General features: G+C 45.2%; 1 protein-coding gene across 6 annotated transcripts in view; it reads left to right on the top strand.

The window, feature by feature from the left end:
* The window catches only part of MTMR1 (myotubularin related protein 1), a 77,183-nt gene extending 57,238 nt beyond the window's left edge, over nt 1-19,945 (top strand). For all 6 annotated transcript variants that reach the window (XM_070067220.1, XM_017350861.3, XM_070067221.1 and 3 more), the window contains 4 exons: nt 2,855-2,947; nt 8,976-9,089; nt 13,272-13,448; nt 17,493-19,945. In XM_070067220.1, the coding sequence (XP_069923321.1) occupies nt 2,855-2,947; nt 8,976-9,089; nt 13,272-13,448; nt 17,493-17,657 (549 nt within the window). In that variant the 3' untranslated portion in view covers nt 17,658-19,945. The remainder of the gene's footprint in view (nt 1-2,854; nt 2,948-8,975; nt 9,090-13,271; nt 13,449-17,492) is intronic.
* The last annotated feature ends 467 nt before the right edge of the window (nt 19,946-20,412 follow it).

Consider the following 20,412-nt stretch of genomic DNA (forward strand, 5'->3'; position numbering starts at 1 on the left):
TATAGTTTTATATTTTACAAAGCAGTTTTACAGTCACCCTCTGTTTACAGTTTAAGAAACGGAGGCTCATGATGGCACAGTGGCCTCTACTCCCAGGTTTTCCAATTCCAAAACCTTTTCCTTCCCCCATATTACATTAATTACCAGACAATGCAACACACTGTTTCTAATTGGGATAAAAAATGGGGGTGGAGAAGACTGGATAATGTTGATAGACGTGGTGGTGCCACCTCCGCAGTGCCCCCAGAGGACCCCACCCTTTCACCCTTGCAACTGCCCAACCCCAAAAATCCAGCACAGATGAAGGCTGATGTCCATTTTTAAAAAGATGCTAACACACTGTTACTCTAAGCTGTTTCCATTGACTTGACCATCTTGTTTTTACATCTTTCTATATGGCAGTTTCTTAGATTATTTTTCCTCTGTGTGGTGATTGCCTTATATCTTCATAATGTTTTTTCTTTCTTTCTCATCCTTTTGCTTAGCAGATTATTTAAAACTTCTCTGCTCATTATTTAGCTGGCTTTTTACTTATGGTACTTTCATTGATTTTGGCAATTCTATTTATATGTTTGAGGATATTCTCTTACCATTTTAGTATGAACCTATTAAAATCTTATAAGAAATGAAATATGCTGGACTGTCTGAAACAAGAACTCTACCTCATTACTATTTCTAGAGTAAGAATTTAGGGATCTTTCAGGCAACTAGAATTGGCTAAAACTTGCTAATGATTGCTAAGGAGTGTCAATTGGTAAAGTCAACAACAGGAGTCACTGTGCACTTACTCCTCATGTAGGATCTCTGTCCTTAATGTGCTGTGCATTGAGATTTAATGCTATAACGAGTACTCAAACAATATATTTCACTTTGTGTTTCTATGGGGGTGCAAACTGTTGAAATCTTTACTTAATGCATACTAAACTGATCCTCTGTAAAAAAAAAAAAAAAGAAGAAAGAAATTATCAACTCCCAACTTGACTCTCACTGGGATTAAACATGACAATAGGTCTGATCTGATTTCATCATCATTTAAAAAAAATCATCTATTATTTTTCACTTTATGTTTCTGTGTGGGAGCAAACTGTTGAAATCCTTACTTAATGTATACTAAGCTGATCTTCTGTATATTAAGATAATTGAAAATGAATCTTGATGTGAATGGAAGGGGAGAGGGAGTGGGAAAGGGGAGGGTTGTGAGTGGGAGGGACGGTATGGGGGGGAAGCCATTGTAATCCATAAATCGTACTTTGGAAATTTATATTCATTAAATAAAAGTTAAAAAAAAAAGTACTCTTAAATGCAGTAAAGTTGCTTTATAATCTTAGCTAAATTTGTTCTTAGCTATATTGGGCTTGTTTGGAGGAATTTTCTTATGTTTTTGAATTTTGTTTTCTAAAAAAAAAAAACTTGCTAATGATTAGTCATTATTTAAATATCAAACTTCCTGACATTTATGAACAATAGAAAATTGTTTTATATATGCTTAGAAAATGGCATTCATAATATGCATTGTGTGGCATTGATTGGTAGTTGCACAGTGATGACATGTACTTGGTGTGGTAGCTGGTATTGACCTCATTATTTGAACTGAAAAGTTTGTTAACGAGTTCCTTATCATTTCTTGATAACAGCTATATTAAAGGGATCATAAAACAATCAACTTATAAACTGAAATTTTGATTCCAAAGAGTAATGGAAAGTCAGTTTAATTCAGAAAATATTTTTTAAAGATGCATTTATTTGCTTGAAAAGCAGAGTTACAGGGGATGGGGGACCAGGAGATCTTCCATCCACTGGTTCACTCCCCAGATAATGGCAATAGCCAGAGTTGGATAAGCCCAAAGCCAGGAGCCAGGAGCAGCTTCTGGGTTTCCCACATAGGTGGCAAGGGCCCAAGCACTTGGATCACCTTCTGCTGCTTTTCCAGGCATATTAGCAAGGAGCCGGATCAGAAATAGAGCAGCTAATACTCAAACCTGTATTCATACGGGATGCCAGTGTTGCAGGCGGCAGCTTAACCTGCTATGCCACAATGCCAGCCCCTCAGAGAATATTTTAAATTTATTTATTTGATATGTAGAGAAAGAAGGTGGGGGGAAGAGACAGACAGAGATCTCTCTCATTCACTAATTACCTCCCCAAATGTCTGCAACAATCTAGGCTGGACCACGCTGAAGCCAGAAGCTGGGAGCTCCATCCAGGTCTCCCATATGGGTGGCAGAGACCCAGGTACTTGAGCCATCACCTGCTGTCTCTCAGGGTGCTCATTAGCAGGAAACTGGAATCAAGAGTGGAGACAGGACTTGCACTCAGGCAGTCTGGTGTGAGATGTGGGCATTTTAACCACTAAGAGAAATGCTCGCCCCTTGATGAATAGCCTTGGATTTCATTACCATAATGCCAAGAATTCTTTTACGCCTGTTGAATCGTGATTCTTGCTGCCAGTAAGTTTAATTTGACTTTCAAAATTACCATAGCTGCTGGTACTGTGGTACAGTGGGTTAAAGCCCTGGCCTACAGTGCTAGCATCCCATATGGGCACCTGTTTTGAGTTCTGGCTGCTCCACTTCTGATCCAGATCTTGCTAATGTGCCTGGGAAAGCAGCAGAGGATGGCCCAAGTCCTTGGACCCCTGCAACCACATGGGAGATCTGGAAGAATCTCCTGACTCCTGGCTTCGGATCAGTTCAGCTCCAGCCCTTGAGGCCATTTAGGGAGTGAACCACCTGATGGAAGACCTCTCGCTGCCTCTCTCTGTGATTCTGTCTTTCAAATAAATAAAATAAATGTTTTTTTAAATAAAAAGTACCACAGCATCCATGAAAATATTTAACATTTTGTTTCTTTTCAGCGAGTAGGCCATGGTGATGACAACCATGCAGATGCTGACAGATCACCTATATTTCTTCAGTTTATTGATTGTGTGTGGCAAATGACAAGACAGGTGAGAGATTTCAAGTATGTTTTTGACTTGTATCTAGTGTTTGATTCAAATGTATCATAGAGTTGAAGATCAGATATACTTTCATTGCTGTTGCATCCAGAATGAATGTGTGTGCCAAATATGACCCTTTCAGTTATTTAATATGGTTTTATTCTGGTACACTTAAAAATATAAGCAGAAAATTGCAAACAACCGATTTAACACCAAAAGGTACTTTTCTTCTGCAAATGTTTTTTGTCACTCCTCTTGTCCACCCACTGTACGAACCAAGGCCCCCACTCTTTATTAGTTCTGCCGCTAGTACTTCTATTTGGTTAGGTTAAGGAAACACAGTCTCCTGGTGTATAGCTAATATCAGACTTGGACACATGTTAGAAATGGGGGTGTGGCTGAAATGCTAGTAAATAGGACTAGACAAGGGATTCTAGGAACCTCTACTTTCTGCTCTGGGCCACAGCCCCTCCTGTCCCAGAGTCACTGAGGGAAGTGCATATCCCAAAACCAATCGAAGATAGGAAGCTTTGTAGTATTTTGTCATTAGCTAGTGCTTAGTTCTCCAGTTCCAATGCACAGGGCCCAGGTAAGCAAGGGAGGTTTGCAGGGATCCCCTTCTCTGAGTTAGTCAGGCCCAATGGCTTGAGTTCAGAGCAGTCCACAGAGCTAACACTGTCTTTTCCATGTGTCCAACATCTAAATCTGCATTTGGGGTCTTAGCCTCTTAATATGAAAGCATGCTAGAGAAATGGTGTTGGAAGCAGAGAAAGGGAGGGAGGAAGCATAAGAGAGAGTAGTTCTCTCAAGGCCTCCTATCCAGCCTGAGAATGGGGCTGCAAGAAAAAGGGTAAGTTAGGGAACAGAGGAGCAGGGTCTGGATTCTCTCCATCCAATTCTTCTGCCAGAGTCTCTGGCCTTGGCTGCTTTGGTCACAGAAAAGGGAATCAGCCACAGAGCTGCTGGTGACCTGCAGGGATTCTGTCAGAAGCCAGGATACTCCAGACTGATCTTCCTGGCAGGCTATCGCAGTCACTCTGGGCCCTTCTGCAACAATATCTATCTGAAAGTTGTGAAATACCAGCCAATTCCCCACTGAGTTACTGTTACTGATGAGAGTTGTGCGTTGGGGTGAAAGAAAGTTGAAAATCACCCCACTGCCTGTGCTGCCTGTCTTGATCTCAGCATGGACAGCTCCCCAGCAGCTCTGCCCTAAGGAGGAGCCAAAGTGATGGAATCTCCACCTTAAGTGCCCACTGCCAGCACCTGGGAATGTCTGTAGTATCTTCTCTGGTACATCCGGGGCAGGCCCAAGTGACTGAGATATGCAAATGAGCCTGAGGACCAGAGGTCCAGACTGGTAGTTCCACATGTGGTACAAGGACTGGCAGCCTCAGCATCCCCTAGGACTTGTTAGAGATGCCAGTTTCAGGCTGGCCCTGCTGCAGGCCTGCTCAAGCTGTAGGAGAGGGGCCGAGCACAGTGGCTTCACAAGCCTGCCAGGGGCTTCTGAAGCATGCTCCAATTTGAGACCACTGCCCTAGATCCACTCTGTTCAATGCCGGAGAACCCACAAGTTCCCCCAGCTTCTTGGTGAGAGGCAGAGTTTGAGTCAGTGGGTCAGGACAGGGCCTGCACTGCTGCATTTCTGACAAGCTGCCAGGGGACACCTGGAACTGACTCCTTCAGGTCTGGTATCAACATGGTCTGAGTGCCAGGTCCAACAGAGTGAAAGTAGCTGTTAGGTAGAGTACTACAGTAAGAGGGTTGGTCTCAAAGGGAGGCATGGAGATGACACAAGTGACAGGTAACAGCAAACACATGCCCAAAAGGCATAGAGGCTGCCCAGAGGACTTAAGTGTTTTATAGTGCGATTTGTATTGATGATGAACCAATATCAAAATTAATTACTGTTAAATTCAGGTTAAGAAAGCATGAAACCCATCTTAGAAAAATTGTATGAAAAGTTGGTACACAAAAAATAATTCTAGTGCCTCTAAAGGAGTAAGTACCATTTTTATGGTTGTGAAGTGTGTTCTTCCTTCCAAATACCTAGGGGTGTGTGGGTGTGGGTATGGGTGTATTTTAAGATCTTCAAAGTGATTTTCATTGTTCGCATTGGTTAGTGCCTATTCTCCTGTTTAATCTTTTAAAAAGATTTATTTATTCATCTATCTATCTATCTATCTATCTATCTATCTATCTATCTATTTGAAAGGCAGAGTTAGAGAGGGAAGCATACATGGGGCAGGGAGAGAGAGAGTGAATGAATACGAGAATGAGAATGACCTTCCAACAGTTGGCTCACTCCCCAAATGGCCGCAATGGCCAGAGCTGAGCTGGTCCAAAACCAGGAGCTTCTTCTGGGTCTCCCACGTGGGTGCAGGGGCCTAAGGACTTGGGTCATTTTCTGCTGCTTTCCCAGGCACATTAGCAGGGAGCTGGATTGGAAATGAAGCAGCCAGGACACGAACTGGTGCTCACATGGGATGCCAGCATCACAGATGGCAACTTTACCTGCTATACTATAATACTGGCCTGCTTATTGGATTTTAAGAAAAATAATAAGGAGTTTAGATTAGAAGATTTTGGCCGCCGCTCACAGCTAAGATTCTGTCCATGAAGTGTGTGTATAATTAATGTATTTTAAAAATAACCTTGTTAACCCATTAGAAGCATCGATGGGCAGTCTCCATCAATTAATTCACAAGTGAGTAAGATATGCAGGTTAGTAAAAGGTGCATTTATATAACAGGATGAACTTAGTTTTAGTTTCCTACTGCTAAATCAAGTAAGCTAATTGAGTGTAAACTTAGCAGAACTCTCAGAATATAATGAACTAGTCTGTATGTGGACAAAGTGATAGGAAAAGAAGGGAAAAATCATTGAAATAATCTAGGCAAGACTCTCAGATATTTTATGATACTCATAGTCTAATAGACTCTACTATTTTGGATATGTTTACTACTCAATAGTATTTTTGTTACTCTAGAAATATAAAATTGTAACATAGATGACTCTGGAGTGTTTGAAACTCTACTTTTTAGGCAAATGGTATAGTTTCCAGAACAAGAGGCTACTGCAAGCAGCAGAGACTCAGTCCTTTATTTACAATTACTCTAGCAGCTATTGCTTCCTCTAATGAGTCGTTTTCCGAGTTGAGCATGAATGGCAGTCAGGACTACACATGAATAGATGGGGCCTTTGTTTTCCAGCTTTTGTGGGTGTTGATGTGCTTCCAGTGAGTACTGCCCATGTGGACCTCCCACACCTCTGACTCAGTCACCCAGAATAAGGCACTACACCAGCCCAAATTCACCAATCCAGAGGCAGGCTCGGGGCTAGGGATGAATTACTCATTCACCTTAGTCTGTTCAGTCTGCTGTGACAAAAGACCATACCTTGGTGGCTTATAAACAACGGAAATGTATTTCTCACAGTTCTTAAGGTTGGGTAGTCCAAGATCAAGATGCCGGCAGATTCAGTGTTTGGTGGTGAGGGCCTTGCTCCTTGGTACGTAGATAGCCATCTCCTCACTATAATCTCATATGGCAAAAGGAATAAGGGGATTCTCTTGGGCCTTTTTCATAAGGGCACTAATCCCATTCATGAGAGCTCCCATCTTCATGACCTGATTGCCTCCCAAAGGTTCCACCTCCTGATAGTATCCTTTGGGGGTTAGGATATCAACATAGAAACTTTTGGGGAATGCCAATATTCAGACTTACAGAACTTGTATGGCTTTTTTTTTTTAAGATTTATTTATTTATTTATTTATTTGAAGGTCAGAGTTACACAGAGAGAGAGAGAGAGAGGTCTTCCATCTGATGGTTCACTCCCCAATTGGCCCCAACAGCCGGGGCTGAACCTATCTGAAGCCAGGAGCTTCTTCCAGGTCTCCCATGCGGATGCAGGGGCCCAAGGGCTTGGGCCATCTTCTGCTGCTTTCCCAGGCCATAGCAGAGAGCTGGATTGGAAGTAGAGCAGCCGGTCTCGAACCAGCGCCCACATGGGATGCCAGCACTTCAGGTCAGGGTGTTAACCTGCTGCGCCACAGCGCCAGCCCCTCATATGGCTTTTTAAAGGGTCAATAATTCACTGACATATTAGTAAATGTTTCCTTTTAAATATTTAAAAATAAAGTGTAGGACAAAAAACCCTAGATCTTTATGTCCTTGATTTAATAAGACTTCAATATACATAGATGTGTCAGATTTGCTTAAAATTTATAAATTCTGTGGTATCAATAATTTATGAATAGGATATAATTAGCATAGAGAAATGCTGGGGGAAAGTGGACATAGTGTGCTTGGCCTTTTAAAAGATAGCCGTTTGGAATATGAGGCCGCAGTTGGAGTTGTGGGGGATAGCATTAAAGGCTCCAGGAAAGGAGTGGCTATCAGCGCATTTCAGCCAGACAAATGACCTTGATGTCGTTCAGCTAAGAACAAGACCAACCACCACAGCTATTTCCAGAGGTGTCTGCAGAAGTAATATTCTGATGGAATGCCTTAGGAGAGAGTATATATTTCTATGAGAGCAATCCTTAAGATGGAGGGAGGGGCAAGTCTTTTTTTTTTTTAAGATTAATTTATTTGAAAGTCAGGGTTACACAGAGAGAGGAGAGCCAGAGGGGAGAGAAGGAAAGAGTTTTCCATCCGATGGTTCACTCCCCAATTGGCCGCAACAGCCAGAGCTGTGCCGATCCGAAGCCAAGAGCTTCTTCCGGGTCTCCCACATGGGTGCAGGGGCCCAAGGACTTGGGCCATCTTCTACTGCTTTCCCAGGTCATAGCAGAGAGCTGGATCAGAAGTGGGCAGCCGGGTCTCGAACCGGTGCCCATTTGGGATGCTGGCGCTTCAGGCCAGGGCATTAACCCACTGAGGCACAGTGTCGGCCTTGAGGGGCAAGTCTTAATCCCAGGAAACCAAGTAACTGCCTGGTGAGGAAAATAACAGTCTTTGGGTTAACTGTTGCTTCTAGTTGAAAGTCTGTCACTAATTTAATCAAGTAGTAAGATTAGGCTGAAGAATAAATTTGTCTATCAGTCATTCTGATTGTCACTCTGGTGATATAAGTATCGATCACTATGCCATGTAAACGCCATGCCGATTGGAAAAAAATGCTAGGTAGGTTCATTTGGTTTTGTTCTAGTCGGCTTTTTTTTATTCCATAGGCGATGACATTTTACTCCGTTTTTAAATTACAATTCTGGCATATGATAGGCACCCAGTATATATGTTTGCTGTTAGGATCATTGTTATCAATTCCAGATTGTGTCATGGCTGATAATGCCAGCTACTGGCTAGAACCTGCTGGCAATGAAATAGTCTTCATTGGAATTCTGCAAAAGTCCATTAAGAATTACCTAAAACAGTTGAGATGATCATGTGGTTTTTCTTCTTTGCTCTTTAATATGGTGAGTTATAGTAATTGATTCTTTTGTAGCATTGATTTTCAAGCCAGCTTTGTATTCTTGAGATAATTCCATTTGGTCATGTTGTATTATCCTTTTCATATTACTGCCAAGTTCAGTTTCCTTATATACTGATAAGGTTTGGGGATGTGAGTTGTTTCTTTGCTACATGCAGAGCTGTTTAGATCTTCTATTTCTTCTTGGTCACTTTTGGCATTATGTAATACCTGGAATCCCTTCTCCCTGCTCTGTGGCCCAGAACGTGACTCCAGGTGGGAGGCTGTGACAATGGTAGGACTCCTTTGTTTCTCTTCTGTCAAGGTCGCAGTTCTGTGCTGCCTGTTGCAATGTCTGGCAGAAGAATTAATCTGGTCTCTGACCATCATGACAAGAAGTGGTAGCTGCATGTACTTTTTTTAGGCATTAGAGAACACAACACATTATGTTGCTTATTGTTATTTCTTAGCCAGATCTATAAGCTCGGACTTGAAATCACAGAAACTAAGTCGTTTTCATCTTTGAGCATATTCCAAGCTTAAGTTTATCTGTCTTTCACAAAAAAAGTAACATTGCTTTGTTTTAGAAATGGGACTTCACACCTTATTTTTCTTTCCATTTCAGTTTCCTTCAGCATTTGAGTTTAATGAACTATTCTTGATTACAATTTTGGATCACCTTTATAGCTGTCTCTTTGGGACCTTTCTGTGCAACTGTGAACAGCAACGATTCAAAGAGGTAAGTGTATTGCAGGGTGAGTATCCCTTATCTAAAATATTTGGGACTGGAAGTTTCAGATTTCAAAGGAATATTTGCCCATACATAATGAGATCTCTTGAGGATAGGACTTAAGTCTAAACATGAAATTCATCTATGTTTCTTCATTTACAGCTTATACACATAGCCTGAAAGTAATTTTATACAATATGTTCAGTCATTTTGTGTATGAAACAAACTTTTACGGTATGGACTCCAAATGTCAGTTCCCTGCTCCTCTCCCAGTCTTCTGCATCTCAGCAAAAGACAGCCCTGGCCATCCAGATGCTGGGCCAGATACACAGTGTCACCTTCACTGCCTTCCTTGCCTTACCGCGGCTGCCACATCCAGTCCTTCAGCAAACACTGCTTACCCTGTCCCCCAAATATATTCTTTTTATTTATTTATTTATTCGACAGGTAGAGTTATAGACAGAGAAAAAGGTCTTCCTTCCGTTGGTTCACCCCCCAAGATGGCCACTACGGCAGGCACTGCGCCGATCCGAAGCCAGGAGCCAGGTGCTTCCTCCTGGTCTCCCATGCAGGTGCAGGGCCCAAGTACCTGGGCCATCCTCCACTGCCCTCCCGGGCCACAGCAGAGAGCTGGACTGGAAGAGGAGCACCCGGGACAGAATCCGGCGCCCATATGGGATGCTGGTGCCACAGGCGGAGAATTACCCAAGTGAGCCATGGTGCCGGCCCCCCAAATATATTCTTAATCTGGCCCTTTCTTAACTGCCTCACAGCTACAAGCCTTGCTCAAGCCCCTATCATTTCACACCTGGCCCAAGGTAGATGCCCAGGACAGGGCTTCCTTGCTTCATCTCTGACATTCAGCAGTCCATTCTAAACACAGCAGCCAGAGCCAGCAGCCTCCAACTGAGATCTCATCAGTGCTTCTCCCTGTTACCACTGTGTTTAGGACAAGATCCATACTCCTGAAGACCCAGTGTGATGGGGCCCTGTTAACTTCTTAGTAAGGAAAAAATGTTGACACAGTGAATCTTCGGATGTGTGACTTACATCTCAGTGAAGCCACTTAAACAAAAAAAACTTCTAGCAAAAAAAAGGCTAAAGTTTATAGATAGAATCTAAGCTATGTTTTTATATAGTTTTTTTGAGGAGGGGTTGCAAAATGTATTCTTAAAACAATCACCTTTCTTGATATACTTTATATACCATAAAATGCACTCATTTAGTGCATACAATTCAGTGGTTTTAGTATGCTTAGATTGTGTAACCACCATCACTAATAACTACATACCAGAAAGAAACCGTATACCTGTTAGCAGTCACTCCCCATTTTGCCTCTCCCAAGAACCCCTGGGAATCTCCAATTGCTTTGTGTCTCTATGGATTTGCCTATTCTGGAAATTTTATAGAAATGGAATCCAATGGCCTGACATCCTTCACTTAGCAGTGTGTTTTCAGCATTCATCCGTGTACCAGCAGTGCATTGTTTGGTATGGTTGAGCAATAGTCCATTGCATGGATAGACCACGTTTTGTTTAGCCATTCATCAGTTGATAGAAATTTGGTTGTTTCTACTGCTATAAACATCTGTGTACAAGTTTGTATGTGGACATACACTTTTGTTTCTCTTGGCTATATACCTAAGAATACAATTTCAGGGTCATATTATAACTGTTTAATCCTATTGAAGAACCACCAGATTGTGTCCCAAAGTAGTTGCCCCATTTCACATCCCCCCAGCAACATTCTTAGGGTTCAAATTTTTTCACATTTCACCAACATTATTTTCCTTTTTAAAAACATTGTAACCATCCTAGTGAGTAGGAAGTGGTATATTGTGGTTTTATTTTGCATTTCCCTAGTGACTGCTAATGTTGAACATCTTTTAATATACTTATTGGCCATTTGCATATCTTCTGTGGAAAAATGTCCAGGTCCTTTGTCTATTTTCATTTATTTGAAAAAAAGAGATACAGAGATGGAATGAGACAGATCTTCTACTACTTCACTCTCCAAATATCCACAACAGTTAGGACCAGGCCAAGCTTAAGCCAAGAGCCCAGAAGTCAATCCAGGCCTCCCACATAGGTGGCAGGGGTATAGCTACTTGAGATATTGCTTGCTGCCTCAAAGGGTGCATGTTAGCAGGAAGATAAATTGGAAGCAGAGCCGCGACTTGAACCTGGGCCTTCCAGTATGGGTTGAAAGCATCCCAAGCTGCCTCTTAACTGCTATGCCAAATGCCCACTCCCTTTTCCTGTTTAGATTTTTTTAAAATTTATTTTGAGAAGCAGAGAGGGAGAAAAGACAGAGCTCCATCCACTGGTTGACTGCTCCCACAGTTCTCAACACTTAGGGGTTGGGTCAACTTGAAGCCAGAACCAGAAAGTTGGTCCAGGTTTCTGATGTAGGTGGCAGGGACCCAAGTGTTTGAGCCATCAACTGCCACCTCCCAAGGTGTGCATTAGCAGAAGCTGGAACTGGGAGATCTAGGACTCAAACCCAAGCACTATGATGTGGGATGTGCGTATCTGATCAGTGTGTTCACAGCTAGGCCAAAGGCCTGCTCCTGCCCCTGTTTTAATTAGATCATTATCTTTTTTGTTTAGTTGTAAGAGTTCTTTTATACATTCATTATATATACAAGTCCCTTATAAGATATGATTTGTAGAATTTGTTCCCATTCTGTGGGTTACTTTCCAGTCTTGATAGAATTACATTTTTTGTTTCAGAAGACACTGATAAAGTATCATTTTTCTTCTATTGCTTGTGCTTTTGGTAGCAAATCTAAGAAACCATTGCTGAATCCAAGAGCACAAAGGTTTGGTCCTATATTTCTTTTTTAAAATTTATTTGAAAGGCAGAGTTAGAGGCAGAGTAACAGAGAGGTTTTCATCCACTGGCTCACTCGCCAATGGCCAAAACTGAGCAGATCCAAAACCAGGAGCCAGCAGCTTCTTCTGGGTCTCCCACATGGGTACAGGGGCCCAAGGACTTGGGCCATCATCCACTGCTTTCCCAGGCCATAGCAGAGAGCTGGATCGAAAGAGGAGCAGCCAGGACTCAAACCGGTACCTATATGGGATGCTAGCACTGCAGGTAGTGGCTTTACCCACTTTGCCACAGAGCTGGCCCTGGTCCTGTATTTCCTTCCGAGAGTTTTATGGTGTTAAGGGTTACATTTAGGTCTGTGATTCATTTTGAATTAATGTTTGTATACGCTGTGTGGAAAATGGTCCAACTTTGTTCTATGTTGGCTATGTAGCTGTCCCAGCAGCACTTATTGGAAAGAATATCTTTTCCCCCATTGAATTTTCTTGTCCATCCTCCCCCCATTGAAAATCAGTTGGCCAAAATATGCGAGTTCATTTTTGTTCTCTCTGTTCTAGTCTGTTGACCTACATGTCCATCCTTAGACCAGCACCACTGGTATCCGTTACTATAGTTTTGTAGTACATTTTGACAGTGCAAAGTGTGAGTCCTCCTACTTTGCTCTGTTACACTATTATTTTGGCTATTCTGGATCCCTTGTATTTTTGTTGATGTTTCCTTTACAAATACAATGTTTAAAAAAATTGAAATGGTCATAATGGGATGGTCCTGTGTTTAGATAATTTGTGGGAAACAAGCAGCCTTGAGTGAAATGGTGGAACATTCCCTTGGCCTCAGCACTGTCTCATTGGACTTTTACATCATGGTATATGCATTGGTTATTGCTTACCTGCCCTGCAGTTTTGGGTGTCTTCACTGATATTTTCCATCTGTAAAGCTGCTGTAGCCTGCTGCCACATTTTTCTCCAGATATCAAGATTTTCCAGTTTAAGAAACCTTCACTGTTGATTTTGCCCACATTCCTAATGTTAAGGGTCACAAAAAGCAAACTGCAAACCAGCCTAAATATTGATTGTCGATGGGCTTATCATCCTGTGCTTGTTAGAAACTTCTCATTCTGCTTTCCCACAGACACAGTTGTCATGGGTTGTCCATCTGCAGCAATTTCTATTTCCAGGGCAAAACCAAGTGTATTTCTGTATTGTTCCCAGCATAAGACCCTACTGGCAGGAGAGTGGGACTTAGATGTTCATAAACTTCTCAGTGTTCGAATTTACTTTATTATTCAAGTTCTTTTATCTGTGTAATACTAACTTTTGAGGATTTGAAGCAATGTACTTTTTTTGTTTTGTTTTTCAGGATATATACACGAAGACTATTTCTTTATGGTCTTATATCAATAGCCAGCTAGATGAATTTTCTAATCCCTTCTTTGTGAATTATGAAAACCATGTGTTATATCCTGTTGCTAGCCTGAGTCACTTGGAATTATGGGTCAACTATTATGTACGATGGAATCCACGGATGAGACCACAGGTATGTTTCTTGTTTTTCTTCTCAGAGAAGCCTGTGTTTCTTTCCAGGTAAACGTGGTATTATACTGAAGGTCTTCTGCTGTTGCCTGCCAGTGCTGAATCTTTTGCATTGGTGTTCTAGCAGTTTCGATGCCTTTTGCTGGATTACTGTTACTAATCTTAGTACCTTCTTCTGATGAAGGTACATAAGTGTCACCTGTTAGTTTGGCTCTTAGACATATACACTACTCTGAGAGGTGTTGTGGGTGGAGCAGTACTTAGTACTACCTATTGCACAGGTTTAGTTGGTGGAAAAGCTGGTGCCAGATGCATCAAGGCTACAGTTTACGGACTGTGGTAACACAAAAGGCATGTGCTGAGTGACAGGAGAAGTTCCCCCTTCCAAGCACACTTTTCACTGCTATACTTTGAGATTAAAAGAAACTTAGAGAACATCCCCCAGCAAGGGCCAGGCAGCTGGACCTGTTTGTCCTTCATGCTCCATGGCCGATCCCTGGCTGCAAAGTCAGGCGTTACCAGCTAAGCGTCTATTGTTTCATTGCTTTTTCCTCAGTTATGTTCCTCTCTCCCAGTCTTTTCATGGGTGCCAGGGTATAGGTGGCTCTGGGGAGGGAAAGGACAGGTGGAGGTAACCCTGACTTGTGTGGACAGATCACTTTCTGCTGAGACTTTTTAAGTTTAACCAGTAATCCACCAGGAGTGCATTGCCAAGGAGCTGGAAACCTGCCTGTGCTCTCAGGCCTCTCCCACCCACCAAGGGAAAGGCTGACCTCTTCACTTGCCTCTTCCATCGCCTGGCACAGCCACTTTACTGTCCTGCACAGCCGGAAAGCTCTCCTGCAGCTTTGGCTGCTGGCTCTACCTGAGAAGCACGCCCTGCCACCTCAAGCAGCTGCTTTCCGATCGTCTGCTCTCTAGCACTTGCTTCCTCCTTCCCGTTTCATTCCATGCAGTATCACCTGCAACAGTGCTTTTCTCCTCTGGACCCTCTGAGTTGGCCCTGCTAGCCTTAGGATTTCACGTGCCAGAACCACTCTGTGTTCACGGAGCTTAGTTCTTGTCTTCCCAGGGCTGGGCCTCACCTGCCTTTGCCCTCTCCTCTCCTCCATCCCACGGGTGGCTCCTTAAAGCCCCAAAGGAGTTTTTAGTGCAGCGGTACTGCCATCCCTTCAGGGGAGTCTGGGCTCCAGACCTGAATAACCACAGAGGCCCCGGGAGCCTTCTTTCCAGTCACTAGAATCAGCGTGCCCCTTCGAGCAGCTTCCTCCTCACTCTTGTGTATTTCCATCCCACATAGGATTTGGGCCAAGGTGTTCTTCCAATACTAGCTTGGCTAGTATTTCATGTTTTAAGAACAGGGAAGATACGCAGTGGCCTGTGGGACAGTCACTGCTGTATGTAAACCAAGCAGAAAGTTATCAAGTGCTCTTCAGTAATTGGAAACCCAAGAGAGCTGCTCCAGGAACAGAAGCTTCTCTGGGGAAATAGGCTTCTCTTGGCACAGTGGTTGTGGAGAAGGAATGCAGGGTCCCTAGGCTGTCATTCTTTCTGCTGCACACACGCCCTCTGGTGGTGCTACGGGCTCCAGCCGCACAGCACCTACTTACTGTTCCTTGCAACCATCCTGAAGGCAGGAACCAAAGATTTCATAAAACGGGCTTGACTGCACAGATCCGTTCTCAAGTGCAGGCTGGTTCTGACTGCCCAAGATCTTGCCACCTGGTGCCCACAGCCATAAAAGGATGCACATGCTGTTTCTAATGGCGACATGAGACAAGGTCCTGAGCCTTAGACCTCACAGGGCTTGTGAGAGAGACATGAATCCAAGACAGCTACCTAGCCCAGTGCTCAGAGGGTGGTAGAGCTTTTCACATTCTCCCTAGCCCCTGGACACAGAAGGGAAAACGAACCATCCATGGGCCACAGCTTTTTCTCCTAAATGCAACAAGTACACATTGGCCAGTTCCATGGTACTGAGCACTGAGTGTGTTGAGCCTTGCTGACGTTGGTGGCTGGGTTGGAGTCTGGGCTGGGTTTCCATGAAGAACTTCCTATGTTTTAGAAAGCTCACTTTGGCCACACTAGGTGGATGGGAAGGAGGCACAGGAGGCAGGCTGGGGTGGGGTCCAGCGATGGGACCAAGGAAGAGGAGGAGGAAGTACAGGAGGAGCAAGTCTGTTGGGACTCTTCTCTGAGACGGCTGCTAGACTGGCTGAGAGCTGTTCCTGGGACCAGAGAGCCCAGTGGGCATCCTATGTCCCCCACTCCCGACTGTGTCTTATATGCGCTAACACCCATGGGACTACTTTGGCTCTCAGGTGGGAGTTTTCTCTAGCATAATACTATATTCAAGCTTCAGGGTTTCCTAGTCCTTCAGGAATGCTTTTGATTGATTGCAAATGAAAATGAGCAAGGATGCAGAAAGCTACCCGAAGACGTAAGCAGTGCATGTGAGCAGCCCTGGGTGTGAGACTGCATATATATTAACAGCTTGATCGCAAAGCCTTCCTCCATTTGACTGCAATCAAGTGGTCCCAACAGACAGGGGAAGACACCAAAAAGGCCCAAAGGACTGGAGAACTGTTACTTCCTCACAGTGGTCTCTGGGGTCAGCCTTCGCCATCAGGCCCTGACACTGGCAGACCACAGGAAGAAGGGAGGGGACAGCAAAGTGGGGAGTTCTTAGCCTCCTCAGTGCTGGTTCCTGGGCACCCCATTATACTGGAGGCATGTGGCTATCTTCTGTCAGCACTCCAGGAAGGCTGTATACCACTGGCACCATGATGCTACAGCTCAGAATCTGAGGGAGAGGAGGCAAGACCTGGTGAGAGATGAGCCCCAGGCAGGCTGGAGCCAGACCAGGCCTGGAGTCCGACGTCAAGATGTTAGTTCCAGGGTAGGGGCAAGATGACGCTGGTCTAAGTGGGGAGTCACATGGTCTGCCCCAGGCTTAAGACTCAGTCTTGTAGCTGCTGTGTGTACCTCTGTGTACTAGCTGCTGTGTGTACCAACTGTGCCTGTGGGAAAGCAGGGCCAGGCCTAGTCGGGCAGGCAGTGGGAACTCCTCAGATCTCGCTCACCCCCATAACATCCTTCACCCCTCAGCTGGTGAGCTACCTCCTTGGTTGGTCTCAGGCCCAGCCTGAGAGCTTCAGAGCTTCACAAGGGGTAAGCTGGATCCTGTACCTGCAGTAGTGGGCCTGGGTAGCCCGTATACCCCAGGGGAAGAACATCACACATACACAGCACCACCCATCACTGGGTTTAAGAGAAGTACTTGGACCACTCACATGCCTTATTGGTGTGCCTTGGTCTGAGGCCTGGCTCTCTTCCCAGTTCCAGCTTCCTGCTAATGTGCAGCAGATGGCTCAAGTAGTTGGGTCCCTGCCACCCACATGGGAGACTTGGAAAGAGTTCTACACTCCTGGCTCCAGCCTTGACTGTTGCAGGCATTTGGGGAGTGAACCAGTAGATGGAAGATCTTTCCAATAAAATGAAAAATAATTGGGGTGAGGCACTGCATTGATGCTGAACAAACGGCCTGTTCCCCCAGCATGGCTGCCCACTCCAGAGGCTTCTCTGAGCCCTTCCTCCAATGGATGAAATGATTACAACTTCAACTTGTAGGAAGTGCCGATTTAACATAAGTATGTTCCGTGAGCAGAACTATTTATAAAAACTCAAATGCAGAGATAACGGAGCCAGGGGAGAGGGATGTCCACATCAGCAGTGCTTTGTGCAGCAGCTGGAGCCCTCCACTTGGGTTGGAGACCATCCTCAGGGGACTGCTGGCTTCTGACTCTGCACACAGTAGCCTTGGCGGACACAGTTGGTGCGTCTGCTTTTTTTTCCTAGCACACAGGAGCTGGGGAAGGGTGGCTTGTGGGGGACGGGAGTCTGCACGCTTGGCAGGAAGACCGGTGGCCTGAGAGGCTGGGCCCACAGGGTGTGCGGATGCTCCAGTAGTCTAGTACTCCAGCGCCGAGCTGTGTGAGCAGCGAGGTAAGAACGGCCCAATAACGCAGTGCTGTCTGCTCTCCGCCAGATGCCGATTCACCAGAATCTCAAGGAGCTGCTGGCTGTCAGGGCGGAGCTGCAGAAGCGAGTGGAGGACCTGCAGCGGGAGGTGGCCACGCGTGCAGTCTCGTCGTCATCGGAGCGGGGCTCGTCACCCTCCCACGCAGCCACTCCAGTCCATACCTCAGTCTGATGGGAAATGGCCTGGCGGTTGCTGTCCTGCCTGGAGCCTGTGACCTTAAGACTCGGCCCAGGGACCATGTGTGTGGCTAGGCGACAGCTCCCACTGTCGGCGAGTATATTCGTTGTGTGCACAGCCCGTTGCCCTCCTGTCAGTGGGGTCACCGGGACCCGCCTTCCCCTAGTCTAGGCAGCTCGGGAGAAACTCAGATGGAGGTTTAAGGAAGTCTCCGACCTTTGCTTCCAAGTCACAGCCTTCGTTAAATGCAACCACCAGTCATGGAAAGACCACGTTGCTGGCCAGAGGCCTGCCTTCAGCTCTGCCACTTGAGACCTGTGATGGGGAAGTACTTGCAGGGGAGGCAGGCCCTTGCCATCTGTTCTAGTGACCTTCATGCCACGGGGCCTCCTGTTCCAGTTACTGTCATGTACAGATAAGGTATTTTTAAACAAGAGAAACATGCCTTTATTTTCCTACGTCCTTTTTTATGTTTAGTGTAGTAGTCACGGGAGCAGATAGCTGCTTAACTCTACAACGTGAGAAATTCTTTTCCAAGCAAACCTCATGCTAACTTTTATGTGGTACATTTGAACCAAGGTTGGTCCTCACCTAACTGGTACTTCCTTCCCGGGCTGTCCTGGTGCATTGATAGGGATGGCATGAATTGGGCACACTGTCCTCGGGCAGCTCTGCACAGGTGCTGGCCTCCCCCACCGGCTCCCTTTGAGCAGCACCATCTGTTGAGGGCCCCAGGCCGTCCACCCTTGCATCCTGCTGCCTCATTCCCAATGCCTGTGGCTTGTATGAAAGCAAATGCACTTTCCCCAGTTGTATGGTAAGTGAAATACTTCTCATCTCGGTCATGGTCTCTTCCACTCGGCTTACTCCCACGACTGCCTGTTCATATTTTCAAGCAACCCCTGTGCTGTGGCTTCCTTTGGGATAAAGCACGCACAACTTCCCATGGTTTTTCCCTAAGCGTCAGCCTCAGCCCATCAGGCCTCTGCTCTGGTTTTGCACCTTCACTTAGCAACTTCAAACTCTGCGATTCCATCTGTCCCTGCAGAAATGAAGCTACCATCAACTCTCAGCCCCTCTGTGACGTGCCCCAGATAACTAGTGCACACCTGGGCCCTGTCACTGTAGGAGGTCAGCTGGTCTGCAGAGTTGGAGCCTCAGATACGGGGCAACACCAGGGACAGCTGCATTGCACTGTTACCTGGTTGTGTCCAATTGCTGGATGCACCTGCACCATCCTGTGTACTGACCTTATTTTTGAAAATATGTTGAAGGTTTTCTACAGCCAAATACCTTAGAGAATAGAGGTTTTTACAACTTAACCTTCTGATAACTTACAGAAAACGATCGTTCCTTAAGATACCAGAAATGGGGGCTGGCACTGTGGTGAAGTGGGTAAAGCCACCGCCCGCAGTGCTGGCGTCCCATAAGGGTTCCCCTTAGAGTCCCGGCTGCTCCACTTCCAATCTAGCTCCTTGCTACTGCGCCTGGGAAATACAGCAGAGGATGGCCCAAGTGATTGGGCCCCCTGCACTCCACGTGGAAGACTCAGAAGAAGCTCCTGACTTCGGATCAGCCCAGCCGGACCACTGTGGCCATTTGAGGAGCGAGCCAGTGGATAGAAAGTATCTCTGTCCCTCTCTCTCTAACTCTACCTTTTAAAATCTTAAAAGTTTCTTGGTGGTAATTTGATAATCTAAAATCATTTCTCCATTTTTATCTGGGGAATTTATTTCTACATCATAGTTTAATTGACATTAGCTTCGATTTATACTCCTTACATACCTGAATAAACTGGATTATGAGTTGATAGACTGGTTTAAAAAAATGCTCCCATTTCCTCCCCCCACCCCCACCCCCGGAAGTATTTAATCCTCCAGCTGCACCAGGACTATTGCACAGTTGCAGCGACTGGAGAACACTTCGAACTTTGAATAGGCCGAATGGGCGGCTTGGTGCAGGTGAGGGTGGCAAGCCGACGCCCAGCCAGGGCCGTTCGCATCTTTACCTGGTAGATGCGGGCAGCTCTGCCAGCAGGATCCCCAGCGCCCCCACTCAGCTGTTGAAGGAGCACAGATCGTTTTCCTTTGTACATTTCTTGCACAGAACTGTTTCTGAAACTTGAAGCATAGTTCTGTTCACTAAGCAATTCGTTTTATTTAAGTGCACTAGAATGGAAAACCTTTATGGTTCAGGTTTTTAAAAACTGGTACAATACTGTATTTGCCTCATCTGATGCACTGTATTTTAATCTGTAATTAAAATTCTATGTTTGCTCTGTGGTTCTGTTCCTGAGTTTTTTTTTTTTTTTTAAGTATTTCAAAAGACCAGTAATAAAAACATACTCTGTTCACATGGTACCTGTACTTGGCACATAGTAAAGTGTCCATGATTTATCCCAAGTCACCCCCTGTCTCAGTCAACACACTCGTAAGTACTGATTTTAAATCAAATGCCCCTCGATGGTAACCTAGAGAAAGTACGGAAGACTCGGGGAAAAGACAGGGGCCACCCAAGAGGCAGGGCACTGGGTCGTCCTTGTGCAGGCACAGCGCCACCCCACATCTGCCAGCCCCTGTGTTTTTCCAGGGCTGTAAAGCCTGGGTGAGATCACATCTCCCCCTGCAGCTGATCCCTAACAGGGCCTGGGGTCCTTTGTCGTGAGGGAGGGAGCCCAGAATCAGGCAGAGGTGGCCCGGAAGGGCACTTGCTAGGCAGCCACCTCCAGCAGTGCCAGCAGAGCTGGAGG

Source organism: Oryctolagus cuniculus, chromosome X (assembly GCF_964237555.1).
Source record: "Oryctolagus cuniculus chromosome X, mOryCun1.1, whole genome shotgun sequence".
Classification (NCBI taxonomy): domain Eukaryota; kingdom Metazoa; phylum Chordata; class Mammalia; order Lagomorpha; family Leporidae; genus Oryctolagus; species Oryctolagus cuniculus.